The 12,812-nt window shown below is 40.5% G+C and overlaps 2 protein-coding genes across 8 annotated transcripts in view; both read left to right on the plus strand.

Annotated features, from left to right (window-relative positions):
- The window catches only part of MTRF1 (mitochondrial translation release factor 1), a 58,095-nt gene extending 56,478 nt beyond the window's left edge, over positions 1-1,617 (plus strand). For 5 of the 7 annotated variants that reach the window (XM_059902719.1, XM_059902720.1, XM_059902717.1 and 2 more), the window contains one exon: positions 1,079-1,617. In XM_059902719.1, the coding sequence (XP_059758702.1) occupies positions 1,079-1,219 (141 nt within the window). In that variant the 3' untranslated portion in view covers positions 1,220-1,617. The remainder of the gene's footprint in view (positions 1-1,078) is intronic. The other 2 variants (XM_059902722.1, XM_059902723.1) reach the window with 2 other exon arrangements.
- Positions 1,618-8,863: 7,246 nt separating this feature from the next.
- KBTBD7 (kelch repeat and BTB domain containing 7) lies at positions 8,864-11,417 on the plus strand. The gene has a single exon (XM_059902665.1). It carries the CDS (start codon positions 9,151-9,153, stop codon positions 11,194-11,196), a length of 2,046 nt encoding a protein of 681 aa, XP_059758648.1. The 5' UTR covers positions 8,864-9,150; the 3' UTR covers positions 11,197-11,417.
- The last annotated feature ends 1,395 nt before the right edge of the window (positions 11,418-12,812 follow it).

Here is a 12,812-nt window from a genome sequence, read left to right on the forward strand (position 1 = left end):
TTCAAAATGGTATAAATCTTAATTTTAAAATTTCATCATAGTGCTCTTGCTTTCTGTTTAATTTTAAAGTTTAATCGACATCTTACTATATGCTGGTGTTTTGTGGAATACAAAGATAGTAAGGCATATCTTTTCCCCTACAGTTTAATTTGAAAGAGAAATGTGTACACTTAACCTGAAATTTAACTTCCAGACCATTCAAGAAAGACTAAGTATAAGATTAGTTAATGCCTACATCTAAACTTTAAATGTTCTGTGTTCCAGATGCCAACATTAAAATATTTCTATTAAGCCAATGTCTGGGTTTTTAGCATTTCCAAAATAGGAGGCTGTGCTAGTTCACTAATCCCAACAACTCTATTACACAGAACCTTTATAACACAAGAAAGGTACTTGAAGTCATTATTTTACTCGTTTCTCAGAGAAACTTCAGGGAAGACTGCAGGGAAGTCTTAACTGAAACAGTTTCCACCCAATGGAATTATTTGGAGGTTAACACGAGAGAGGTTTTTTCCTCAATTTTTTATTTTGAAATGTCAAGCACACATGTTTAAAGACTAGTCCATATATACCCTATACCTAGATGCAACAGTTGTGAACATTTTGTTATGTTTGCCTTCTCTTTCTCCTCCACTTCCCCTTTCTCTCTATAGATACACCTGTGTTGCTACTGAACCATTGGAAAGCAAGTTGCAGACCTCAAGACACTTGTCCCCGAAATATTTCAGTATAAATATTTTTCAGTTACACAGGACTTCTAGATTTTAAAACCACTGTTATTTCTAATTTAAGAAAAAACAGAACTATTATAAACCACTTACGGATTAAATAATTTGAATTTGGACGGTTGGCTAATTTAAAAATGCTAATTTAAACAATTTAAGAAAGAGTTTAATTCCATTTACTCTTTTGGATTCACGTTTTACATTAAAAGGCAAAATTAACTAGGGATCCTCCCAAGTTAGCAATTGTGTTCCTTATATTGTGGATTAGTAATCCTTTGTTGCTATTGAATAATGACTTTAAAGCAATGAAATAAATGTATGCTTAATTCTTTGTTTTGTTCCTCCGTAATCAGGTTTTCATAGTAACTGTCTTTCACCAGGAATTTTTATGTGGGGAGAAGTGCCTGGATCAGCTAATTCAGAGATTGCTTCAATCAGCGGATGAAGAAACCATTAATGAATTTTTGGATGAAAACCTTAAATCAGCAAAATAAATACTGATTTATAATTTATTATTATATAAATGAAATGGACCTATGTCAAGAAGCAGACCGAGGTAGGGAAATCTTTATGAACGTTGATAAAGAGCAGCTAAAAATACATGGTCCTCACAAAAATATTTTTTAATGAATCCAGTCACATTTCTTGACCTAAGTTTATTTTAGGTTTCCTGTAAAGTACAATCCAGTTCTTCAAGTAGAAACAAAGCATGCATTGTTGAAAAGAGAAATAAAGTATTGAGAATTGACTATGTGATGTAGGACAGATCACTTGTTCTCTTTATATGCCTTTTTTTTAACCATCTAAAAATTAAACACATTTCACATCTGTTACTTCAGGACTTTGCCCTTGGTAAAATTTAGTGACATAAATTTATAAACTTGTTTGTAAACTCCTATTTAAAGACAAAGTACTATTAATCATGTTAAAGTTAGGACTTAAACTGCTACTTTTAAATAAAAAAGTAAATAAAAGTTGTGAAGAATATGAGTTGATAACAATGAGCATCTCTAGGATACAGATGGTAGAGCTCTTGGAGAGCTGAATGAACTCTGTGGTGTATAAACTACAAGTCAATATTTAAAGCAGACTCTCTGCTTGGATTCTATTTCTTATTGTTCTTTGACTTAACACGCATCAACAGATGTGGTGTAATATGAGTAATTCACTGAGGTCGGTTTTGTGCCGTGATATATAAAACCTAGTCCTTAACCTTACAGAACTTCCAGCTGAGCGGGGAGCCAAAATATAAGTCACCAACTCTAATTCAGAGTGGCATGCTGTATTTAGTAATTTTTCTCGGGAAGTTTCTTGAGTAAAAATGAGAGCGGTTGTTATTTTAGACAGTTCCTCAGAGAGGAACTGTATGCCAGGAAAGACTAATTAAAATAGAGTTTTAAGACCAATTGAATTATTTGGAGGTAAAGATGAGAGAAACTTTTTCCCATATTTTTATTTTGAAAATTTTCAAGCACACAGAAAAGTTTTTAAAATAATTTTTAAGAAACAGTTCAATGAATATTTTATCGTCTAGATTCAACCATTGTTAATATTTTGCCACATTTGCTTTTTTTCTTTCTCTGTACAAACACACACACACACCGTGGTTGCTGGACTATTTAAAAGTTAGTTGCAGATCTTATAACACTACTCCTAAATATTTCATCACAGCCTAGGAAAAAGGACATTCTCATACAAAATTATAACTCCATTATCACACCAATTGTATCTCAATAATAATAATATAATAATTATATAATATCTAATAGCTATTACATATCAAAATTTCTTCAGTTATCCCCAAAATGTCTTTTTTTAGCTGTTTTTGTTTGTTTTGTCCAATCCAGGATCCAACCAAGACTCACACATTACATTTGCCAGTATCTCTTTAGTTTTTGGATTAATCCCCCAAGTGTTTTTCCATATGACATTGACCTTTTGAAGAGCCCCACAAGGTTGTTTTGTAGAATAGTCTACATTCTAATTTTGCCTGGCTGCTTCCTCATGCTGTTGGTAACTTTCATCCGTCCCCTTAATGTACTATAAAGTAAAATTATGTCTAAAGATTAATTAAATTCAGATTAAACACATTTGGTAAGACTACTTCACAGGTGATGTTGTGATACTGTATCATATCAGGAAGTTCCACTATTAATGATGCTAAGTTTGAAAACTGTCAAATCTCTCCATTGTAATGATGGTACATGCTCTCCCTAATAATCAGTATGTAATCTGTGGGGTAATACTTTGGCATCATATGAACATTTGATTTCTCATTGTGCAAGACAGCTTCTGAAATGACCCCAGTGACCCTATTCCTGGCATTTCATGCACTTGTATAATCTCCCCTTGAATGTGGACCAGATTTATTGACTATTTTCTAACAAGTAGTATACAATAGAAGTGGTGAGATTGTCACTTTTTTTTTTTTTTTTTTTTTTATGGCTGTGTTGGGTCTTCGTTTCTGTGCGAGGGCTTTCTCTAGTTGTGGCAAGCGGGGGCCACTCTTCATCGCGGTGCGCGGGCCTCTCATTATCGCGGCCTCTCTTGTTGTGGAGCACAGGCTCCAGACGCGCAGGCTCAGTAATTGTGGCTCACGGGCCTAGCCGTTCTACGGCATATGGGATCTTCCCAGACCAGGGCTCGAACCCGTGTCCCCCGCACCAGCAGGCAGACTCTCAACCACTGCGCCACGAGGGAAGCCCCGAGATTGTCACTTTTGATATTAGGTTGTAAAAAGACTTGCTTCTGGCTCTGTCTTTTTTTTAATATAAATTTATTTATTTATTTATTTATTTATTTATTTATATAAGCCAAAGATAAATCAGGGTTCTTGTAAAAAATCTGGAAAGCCAAAGTTCATTGCCTCGTATGCACAACACCTTTAGAATATTAAGAAGTAACAAACTTTATTTAAAAAATAAACCTTAGAGATATTTTAAAATTGAATTTGAAATTGAGTCAAGGGACCTAGGATCACAAACTACTACAGTCAACTAAAAATTAAAAGAAATTATTTTTAAAATCATAGACTCTAGTGTTGGGAACAACAGTGATTAGGAAGACATGTGTTGGCAGGGGTGGAGCTTTTGGGATGCTGGTAATGTTCTATATCTGGACCTGAGTGGAAGTTACAAGGGTGTATTCATTTTGTGATAATTGTATTTACAGTTGAGTTAACTGAGTTTGACAATTGTAACAGTTACCCTTGTAACTGCCAGCCCATTCAAGAAGAGAACATTTTCACTGCCTCTGAAAGTTTCCTTGTGTTCCTTTCCGATCAGTCCAGTAATCTGCCAACTCCCCCTCCCCCAATAGTGGCAACCTCTATTATGATTTTTATTCACCATAGCTTATTTTACTGTTCTGGAACTTCACATCAATGGTCATACAGTATGTACTCCTGTATATCTGGCTTCTTTGTTCAAAAGTTTTGATACTCATTTACAATATTGCAGGTATCGAGGGTTGTTTCTTTTTTATTTCTAAGTATCACACTGTATGAGTATACTGCAATTCATTTTTTTCATTCTTCTATTGATGCACATTTGGATTATTTCCAGTTTTGGCTATTATGGATAAAGCTACTGTGAACATCCTTGCACAGGTCTTTTTGTAGACATGTTTTAATTTCCCTGGGGCAAATGCATAGGAGTGAAATTGTTGGGCATTTAACATTCAAAGAAACTACCAAACAGTTTTTAAAAGTGGATATATCAATTTATAGTCATAGTATTAATATATGAGGTTTCCAATGGCTCGCTATCATCACCAACATTTAGTATTGTTGATCTTTTTAAGTTTAGCCATTTTAGTGGTTATGCAGTGTTTTCTCATTGTGACTTAAATTTGCATTCATCTGATGATGAATGACATTGAGCAGCTTGTCATATGTTTATGGGGTGTATGTATTACGAATATTTTTTCCTAGTCTCTGGCTTGCCTTTTTATTTTGTTTTCACTGCTTTTTTGATGGGCAAACGCTTGTAATCTTGTTGAAGTTCAATTTATTAATTTTTTTAAAATATTACTGTTTTTTTTTGTGGCCTAAGAAATCTGCCTACCTCAAAGTTACAGAGATAGGTTTATGTTTTCTTTTAGCAGGTTTATCATTTTCCCTTTTCTATTTAAGTTTTCAATTTAACATTAAGACCCATCTCAATTTAATTTTAGTTTATGGTATAAGGCAGGGGTCAAGACTGTTTTTTTTTCACATCGTGATCCAGTTGTTCCAACACCATTTGTTGAGAAGACTTTCCTTTCGCCACTGAATTTCACTGATAACAATGCGGTGTTTCTAAATTTAAAAATTCAGTTCCTTGGGCCACTGGCCACATTTCAAGTACTGAAGAGCTACCCTTGGCTTCTGGATACGGGATGAGTCAGGGCAGACATAAAATAGTTAACAACGTTGCACAAAGATTGTGATAGCACTATTCTAGAGCTTAGAGCACAGTACCCACTAAATATTTTGGGTTCTGTGAAAGGTAATCTAAACCAAATAACAAAGTATGGGCAGATACAAGGAAGATAAAAATTAATCACTGAACTTATATTAAGTACCTAGAGTAGTCAAATTCAAAGAGACAGGAAGTAGAATGGTAGTTACCAGGGATTTGGGGGAGGAAGAAAGGAGAGTTATTATGAATGGGTACAAAGTTTCAGTTTTGCAAGATATAAAGAGTTCTAGAGATGGGTGGTAGAGTGATGGTGGCAAAACAGTGTGAATGGGCTTCCCCGGTGGCGCAGTGGTTGAGAATCCGCCTGCCAGTGCAGGGGACACGGGTTCGATCCCTGGTCCGGGAAGATCCCACATGCCGCAGAGCAACTAAGCTCGTGTGCCACAACTACTGAGCCTGTGCTCTAGCGCCCGTGAGCCACAACTACTGAGCCCTCGTGCCGCAACTACTGAAGGCCGCGCGCCTAGAGCCCGTGCTCCACAATGAGAGAAGCCACTGCAATGAGAAGCCCGCGCACCGCAATGAAGAGTAGCCCCCGCTCGCCGCAGCTAGAGAAAGCCCGCGCGCAGCAACGAAGACCCAATGCAGCCAAAAATAAATAAATAAAATTCAAAACAAAACAAAACAAAACAGTGTGAATATACTTAATGCCAAAGCAATGAACAATTTAAAAATTGTTAAAATGGTAACCTCGGGCTTCCCTGGTGGCGCAGTGGTTGAGAATCTGCCTGCCAATGCAGGGGACACGGGTTTGAGCCCTGGTCTGGGAAGATCCCACATGCCGCGGAGCAACTGGGCCCGTGAGCCACAGTTGCTGAGCCTGTGTGTCTGGAGCCTGTGCTCCGCAACAAGAGAGGCCGCGATAGTGAGAGGCCCACGCACCGCGATGAAGAGTGGCCGCCGCTTGCCACAACTAGGGAAAGCCCTCGCACAGAAACGAAGACCCAACACAGCCATAAATAAAATAAATAAATAAAATTTAAAAACAAACTAAACATTTAGAAAAAAAAAAAAGAACTAGTACTCTAAAATGCAAACACCACAGTTTAAAAAAAAAAAATGGTAACCTTTATGTTAAGTATATTTTATCAACTTAAAAAAAGTTGTTTTAATTGCTTTTCCCCCAGCTGGTGTTAGTGCAAGAGAGAAAGCAATCGGTGTTACTAATGACTTAATTGTCTCTGGTGTACCTGAAGGATACCCAATGAAGGTACAGAAGAGATTTTGGAGCCCAGAGCCCCACTTAGCTGAATGTCTCTGTCTTGGAGTATTTCCATTAGACCCTCATCAGCTAATCAGAAAAGAGAGAAAAACAATTTGAGAGTTATTCTGCTATATGTTATCCACCTACTCATGTAATAATACTAAAGATTTCATTCATTAGATTATGGTAACACATGGCAAACTAGCAGCAGGAGCAGTTTGGGGTTTTTTTGTTTTTATTTTTTTGGCTGCATTGGGTCTTCGTTGCTGTGCGCGGGCTTTCTCTTGTTGCAGCGAGCGGGGACTACTCTTCATTGCAGTGTGCAGGCTTCTCATTGCGGTGGCTTCTCTTGTTGTGGAGCGCAGGCTCTAGGTGCACGGGCTTCAGTAGTTGTGGCTCACGGGCTCAGGAGCACAGGCTCAGTAGTTGTGGCTCACGGGCTTAGTTGCTCCGTGGCACCTGCTTTGCCACCAGGGAAGTCCCAGGAGCAGTCTGGTTTTTAAGTAAAAGATCTCTAACTTAAAAAAATCTCTAAGCCCTTGATTTTGAATATTTAAATGTTGATCAGTACATATATATATATAAAACTTTTGTAAAGCATAAACTACTATATTATTTCAAGGAATGTTAGAGCATGTATGAATACCAAGTTTTGAGGATCTTGGGCTTTTGTACAATACAAGGTACATTTGTTTAAATATTTTAATTTTGGGACTTCCCTGGTGGTCCAGTGGTTAAGACTCTGCCTTCCAATGCAGGGGACATGGGTTCGATCCCTGGTTGGGGAACTAAGATCCCAAATGCTGCAGGGCAACTAAGCCCACACACTGCAACTACTGAGCCCATGCACTCTGGAGCCCAAGCGCCACAACTAGAGAGAAAAGCCTGTGCGCTGCAACAAAAGATCCCACGTGCCGCATCTCACACCCGATGCAGCCAAAAACAAAAATAAATAAATAAATATTTGAAACAAACAAAAAAACAATATTTTAATTTAAAACTCTCATTAAAACGCCTTAATAAAGACAATTCCAGAATCTTCAACTGATTTGTGGAAATAAATGAAAATAGTGTAATACTCCTATTAAGAAGTTATGAAAATAGGCTTGCTCCCCAGAAGATGAAGTGTTGATTTGGTGAGATGCCACCCTGTCTATGAATATGCCTGATTTGCATATTTAAGGCCATCTATAAATGCTGTTCTCTAAGACCTCATCTTTGTCTAAGACATCCTAATGAACCTACATATTGTTTAGTAATGAAAATACTGTAATACACTTCAGGACTTCCCTGGTGGGGCAGTGGTTAAGAATCCGCCTGCGAATGCAGGGGACACGGGTTTCAGCCCTGATCCTGGAAGATCCCACATGCCGCGGAGCAACTAAACCCGTGCACCACAACTACTGAGCCTGCGCTCTAGAGCCCGTGTGCCACAACTACTGAAGCCCGCACGCCTAGAGCCCATACTCTGCAACGAGAAGCCACCACAATGAGAAGCCCACGCACCACAACGAAGAGTAGCCCCCGCTCACTGCAACTAGAGAAGGCCCACGTGCAGCAACAAAGACCCAACACAGCCAATAAATAAATAAATTTATTTATTTATTTTAAAAAAGAATCAGCCTGCCAATTCAGGGGACACCGGTTCAAGCCCTGGTCCGCCAAGATCCTACATGCCACAGGAGCAACTAAGCCTGTGCGCCACAACTACTGAGCCGAAGCTCTAGAGCCTGTGAGCCACAAGTACTGAGCCCGCGTGCCTAGAGCCCGTGATCTGCAACAGAAGCCACCACAATGAGAAGCCCACGCACTATAACAAAGACTAGCCCCTGCTCGCGGCAACTAGAGAAAGCCCACGTGCAGCAATGAAGACCCAATGCAGCCTAAAATAAATAATATTATAATACACTTCAGAACCTTTGAAAAGAAGCAACATTAAACACTGGAAGTTTTCTTTGCAGAAATTGTTCATGGTTTCAAATAAGTGGGTGCCTCATTTTTCATAAATTCTAAAAGAAAAGCCAACACTTATTGAACCTTTACATTTTAGGCACAGTGTAGGCACTTAATTATTGTTCTAATCAACAAATATTTATTGAAGCGTTCTAGGTCCTTCGCAGTTTATCTCATTTCATCCTCACACAATCCTATGAAATCGTATTATCCCCATTTTGCAAAGAGGGAAAAGTTCTCAGAGAAAAGTTACACAACTAATGAATACTAAAACGGGGCTTCTACTGTGGAGTTCAAACCCACGGCTCTAAACCGTCAAATCCAGGAGAATATATGCTTCCTAATTCTGTTGGTCAAAGCAGTCAGCCCCCAGAAGCCTCGCGATATTACTCGAACTACTACTCCCAGTATGCAAAGCGGTTTCTGTGAAGCCGCCTAAGCGGCAGAGGCCGGAGGGCCCTGGCGTACCTCGAGGCGCGAAAGGTAACCTGGGAAGCGTAGTTCTCCTGGATGCCTACCGGTATTGCCAGCGCGGTGGTGGCGGATCGCTCGGTTCCAGCCAGTGGGTCCTGTGAGTGCGAGCTGAGGCGGAGAAAGGGCGCGGAACTGGAAACGGGTGAGTCAGGCACTGTCTACGCGTTAAAGAGAGGCGGCACCGCGGCGTAGGGTTGAGTTAAGTCAGCGCGGCCCCCGCGCAGTCTCTTTAGGGACACCGCGGTCTTAGCGTCAGCGAGCAGAGGGTGAGGAGGCGCCAGAGCCCGGTCCTTGCATCCGTACTCGTCCTCAGCTCCCCGCCAGCATCTCCACCATGCAATCCCGGGAAGAAGCTCCGCGCTCTCGCCGCCTCGCCAGTCCCCGCGGCGGAAGGCGGCCCAAGAGGCTTTCCAAGCCCTCGGTTTCGGCTTTTTTCACGGGCCCGGAGGAGCTGAAGGACACGGCCCATTCCGCAGCCCTGCTGGCCCAGCTCAAGTCCTTCTACGACGCGCGGCTGCTCTGTGATGTGACCATCGAGGTGGTCACTCCTGGCAGCGGGCCTGGCACGGGCCGCCTTTTTTCCTGCAATCGCAACGTGCTGGCTGCCGCGTGTCCCTACTTCAAGAGCATGTTCACCGGCGGCATGTACGAGAGTCACCAGACGAACGTGACCATGCACGATGTGGATGCCGAGTCCTTCGAGGTGCTGGTCGATTACTGCTACACGGGTCGTGTGTCATTAAGTGAGGCCAACGTGCAGCGCCTGTACGCCGCCTCTGACATGCTGCAGCTCGAGTATGTGCGTGAAGCCTGTGCCTCCTTCCTAGCCCGCCGCCTTGACCTGGCCAACTGCACGGCCATCCTCAAGTTCGCCGACGCCTTCGACCATCACAAGCTGCGATCACAGGCCCAGTCCTTTATAGCCCACAACTTCAAGCAGCTCAGCCGCATGGGTTCGATTCGGGAGGAATCTCTGGCAGATCTGACCCTGGCCCAACTGCTGGCCGTCCTGCGCCTGGACAGTCTAGACGTCGAGAGTGAGCGGACAGTGTGCCACGTGGCGGTGCAGTGGTTGGAGGCGGCTCCCAAGGAGCGGGGTCCCAGCGCTGCAGAAGTCTTCAAGTGTGTCCGCTGGACACACTTCACCGATGAAGATCAGGATTACCTGGAAGGACTGCTGACCAAGCCCATTGTGAGGAAATACTGTCTGGACCTTATCGAAGGAGCCCTGCAGATGCGATATGGTGACATGTTGTACAAGTCTCTGGTGCCAAAGCCAGAGAGCAGCAGCGGCGGCAGCTCTGTTGTGTCCATGGCAGAAAATCCACCTCAGAGGCTGGGTATGTGTGCCAAGGAGATGGTGATCTTCTTTGGACATCCCAGAGATCCCTTTCTGTGCTATGACCCATACTCAGGGGACATTTACACAATGCCATCACCTTTGACCAGCTTGGCTCACACTAAGACTGTCACCTCCTCAGCTGTCTGTGTCTCTCCAGACCATGACATCTATCTGGCCGCCCAGCCCAGGAAGGACCTCTGGGTGTATAAACCAGCCCAGAATAGTTGGCAGCAACTTGCTGACCGCCTGCTCTGCCGTGAGGGCATGGACGTGGCATACCTCAATGGCTACATTTACATTTTGGGTGGGCGGGACCCTATTACCGGCATTAAACTGAAGGAGGTGGAGTGCTACAGTGTCCAGAGGAACCAGTGGGCCTTAGTGGCTCCTGTACCCCATTCCTTCTATTCCTTTGAACTAATAGTGGTTCAGAACTATCTTTATGCTGTGAACAGTAAGCGCATGCTCTGCTATGATCCTAGCCATAATATGTGGCTGAACTGTGCTTCTCTTAAACGCAGTGACTTTCAGGAAGCCTGTGTCTTCAATGATGAGATCTATTGTATCTGTGACATCCCAGTCATGAAGGTGTATAACCCAGCCAGGGGAGAATGGAGGCGGATTAGTAATATTCCCCTGGACTCTGAGACCCACAACTATCAGATTGTCAATCATGGCCAAAAGTTGCTCCTCATCACCTCTACAACCCCACAGTGGAAAAAAAACCGGGTGACTGTGTATGAATATGATACTAGGGAAGACCAGTGGATTAATATAGGTACCATGTTAGGTCTTTTGCAGTTTGACTCTGGCTTTATTTGCCTCTGTGCTCGTGTTTATCCTTCCTGCCTTGAACCTGGTCAGAGTTTCATCACTGAGGAAGATGATGCACGGAGTGAGTCTAGTACTGAATGGGACTTAGATGGATTCAGTGAATTGGACTCTGAGTCAGGAAGTTCAAGTTCTTTTTCTGATGATGAAGTCTGGGTACAGGTAGCACCTCAGCGAAATGCACAGGATCAGCAGGGTTCTTTGTAAATATTTTGAACTACTAAGATGTTTCTACTGCTATGGAATATATCTTAAAAAGATGTCCTTTTCTTTTCCTGAAAAAAAAAATAAATTGATTAGGGCCGCAGATTTGGTTTAGAAAGGATAATGTTTGAATTGCTAATGTAATGTTACAAAGTTTAAACAGTCCATGAAATCAACTATATAATAATTTACTGTGCAGAACGTTGAGATTAAAGTATGCAAAACAATGAACCATATCATTGATTAGAATGCTTGGTGGTTTTCTTCTTTGTTCAAGTACTTGTTGCACCAGTGAATCGTTTTGATTAGTTACACTGTTTATATTTTGATTATCTAATTTAGTCTTGTTAGTTTTTAAATTCTCTTTAGTGTGAGGAAGTTAGATTTTTAATTTTTATATAGAAAATTGGACTAGAAATTGTTGGTAGGGTTTTGAAGGTTTATATATTCCTTCAGAATAATGAAAGTAGTAGATTTCCTAAATTTTCAAATAGTCAGTTTTTAGGATTCTAAGTTAATACAGTTAAAATTTGGTTTGGTGTTCTTCTCTTCTGCAAAGAAAACAAATTGGACATATATATTAAGGTTATTAAAGAGTGATTTCATTTTGTTAATGTGCAGAATGGTCTTAAGCACTCATAGAAAGTAAAAAAAAATCAGGATTCCACTGTTTTAAAAGAAATTTCATTTTTATTTTTGGAATATAAAATGTGTATTTGCTAAATATGACCATTTTTCTATCTTAAAAAGATCCATTCTGGTAGTATCACCAACTATTTAGTCCCTTCTAAACCAAAAACAATAGGTAAGTTGCCACATTTTTTCATCTATATCTGATACATGCTTCGTTGAATCAGAGGAACAATCGTTTTTTTCACTGGACATGTGATTGGGTAATGTAAATTTTTATCCATTGGTCATGCCTTGTCTTAAAAAGTTTATATGCTTTCCTACAATATTTTGGCTGTATAGTTTTGCTGTTTGTCTTAGAGGATTCTTTAGCAGGAAGTGACTTTTGTGAGGTGATACTGGTTTTGAAAATATGTATAAGCTAAAAACAGTGTTTGACTGAGATCAGTAGTAGTTATTGTGTCTATCAACTCTAAAATCAAGTGCCAGGAGAGAACTTCAAAAGTTTAAGCTGTGTATAGAATTGTTTTATGTAGCATTGAAATTTTCTGTCAGTTTTGTAAGTCACTGTAAATGATTATCAGCTTGAAGGTATTTTTGTATTAAAAGTTGACAGTTAAAGAACATAAGTGGATGATAGCATTTGGGGCCAATAGTGAAAGTATGTTTCCTCTAAAATACTTCCCTAAGCAGTGGTGTACACAGTTATTTTATTAGGTTATTTGTATCTGTCCTATATTTCTCTGTGAACCATGCTCCAGTCTGTTTTTTGTTTGTTTTGTGTCACCATAATAAGAGAAGGTCTAGAAATAGAGACTAAATTGCACAAAATTGACATTGTTAAATACGAGAACATATAGGTGCTTACTTTTTGAGGGTCTGTTAATACATATGGTTGTCACAATACATATACACGATAAATGGTGTATATATACAGATGCTTATGTTCTATAAATTTTTCTGTACCCATTTAGTTTATCTTCTTGAAT

The sequence above is a fragment of the Balaenoptera ricei genome, chromosome 18 (genome assembly GCF_028023285.1).
Source record: "Balaenoptera ricei isolate mBalRic1 chromosome 18, mBalRic1.hap2, whole genome shotgun sequence".
Classification (NCBI taxonomy): domain Eukaryota; kingdom Metazoa; phylum Chordata; class Mammalia; order Artiodactyla; family Balaenopteridae; genus Balaenoptera; species Balaenoptera ricei.

Bases quoted from the DNA above. Each gene is read 5' to 3' on its own strand.
- KBTBD7 (XM_059902665.1), top strand. From the start codon at position 9,151: ATGCAATCCCGGGAAGAAGCTCCGCGCTCTCGCCGCCTCGCCAGTCCC.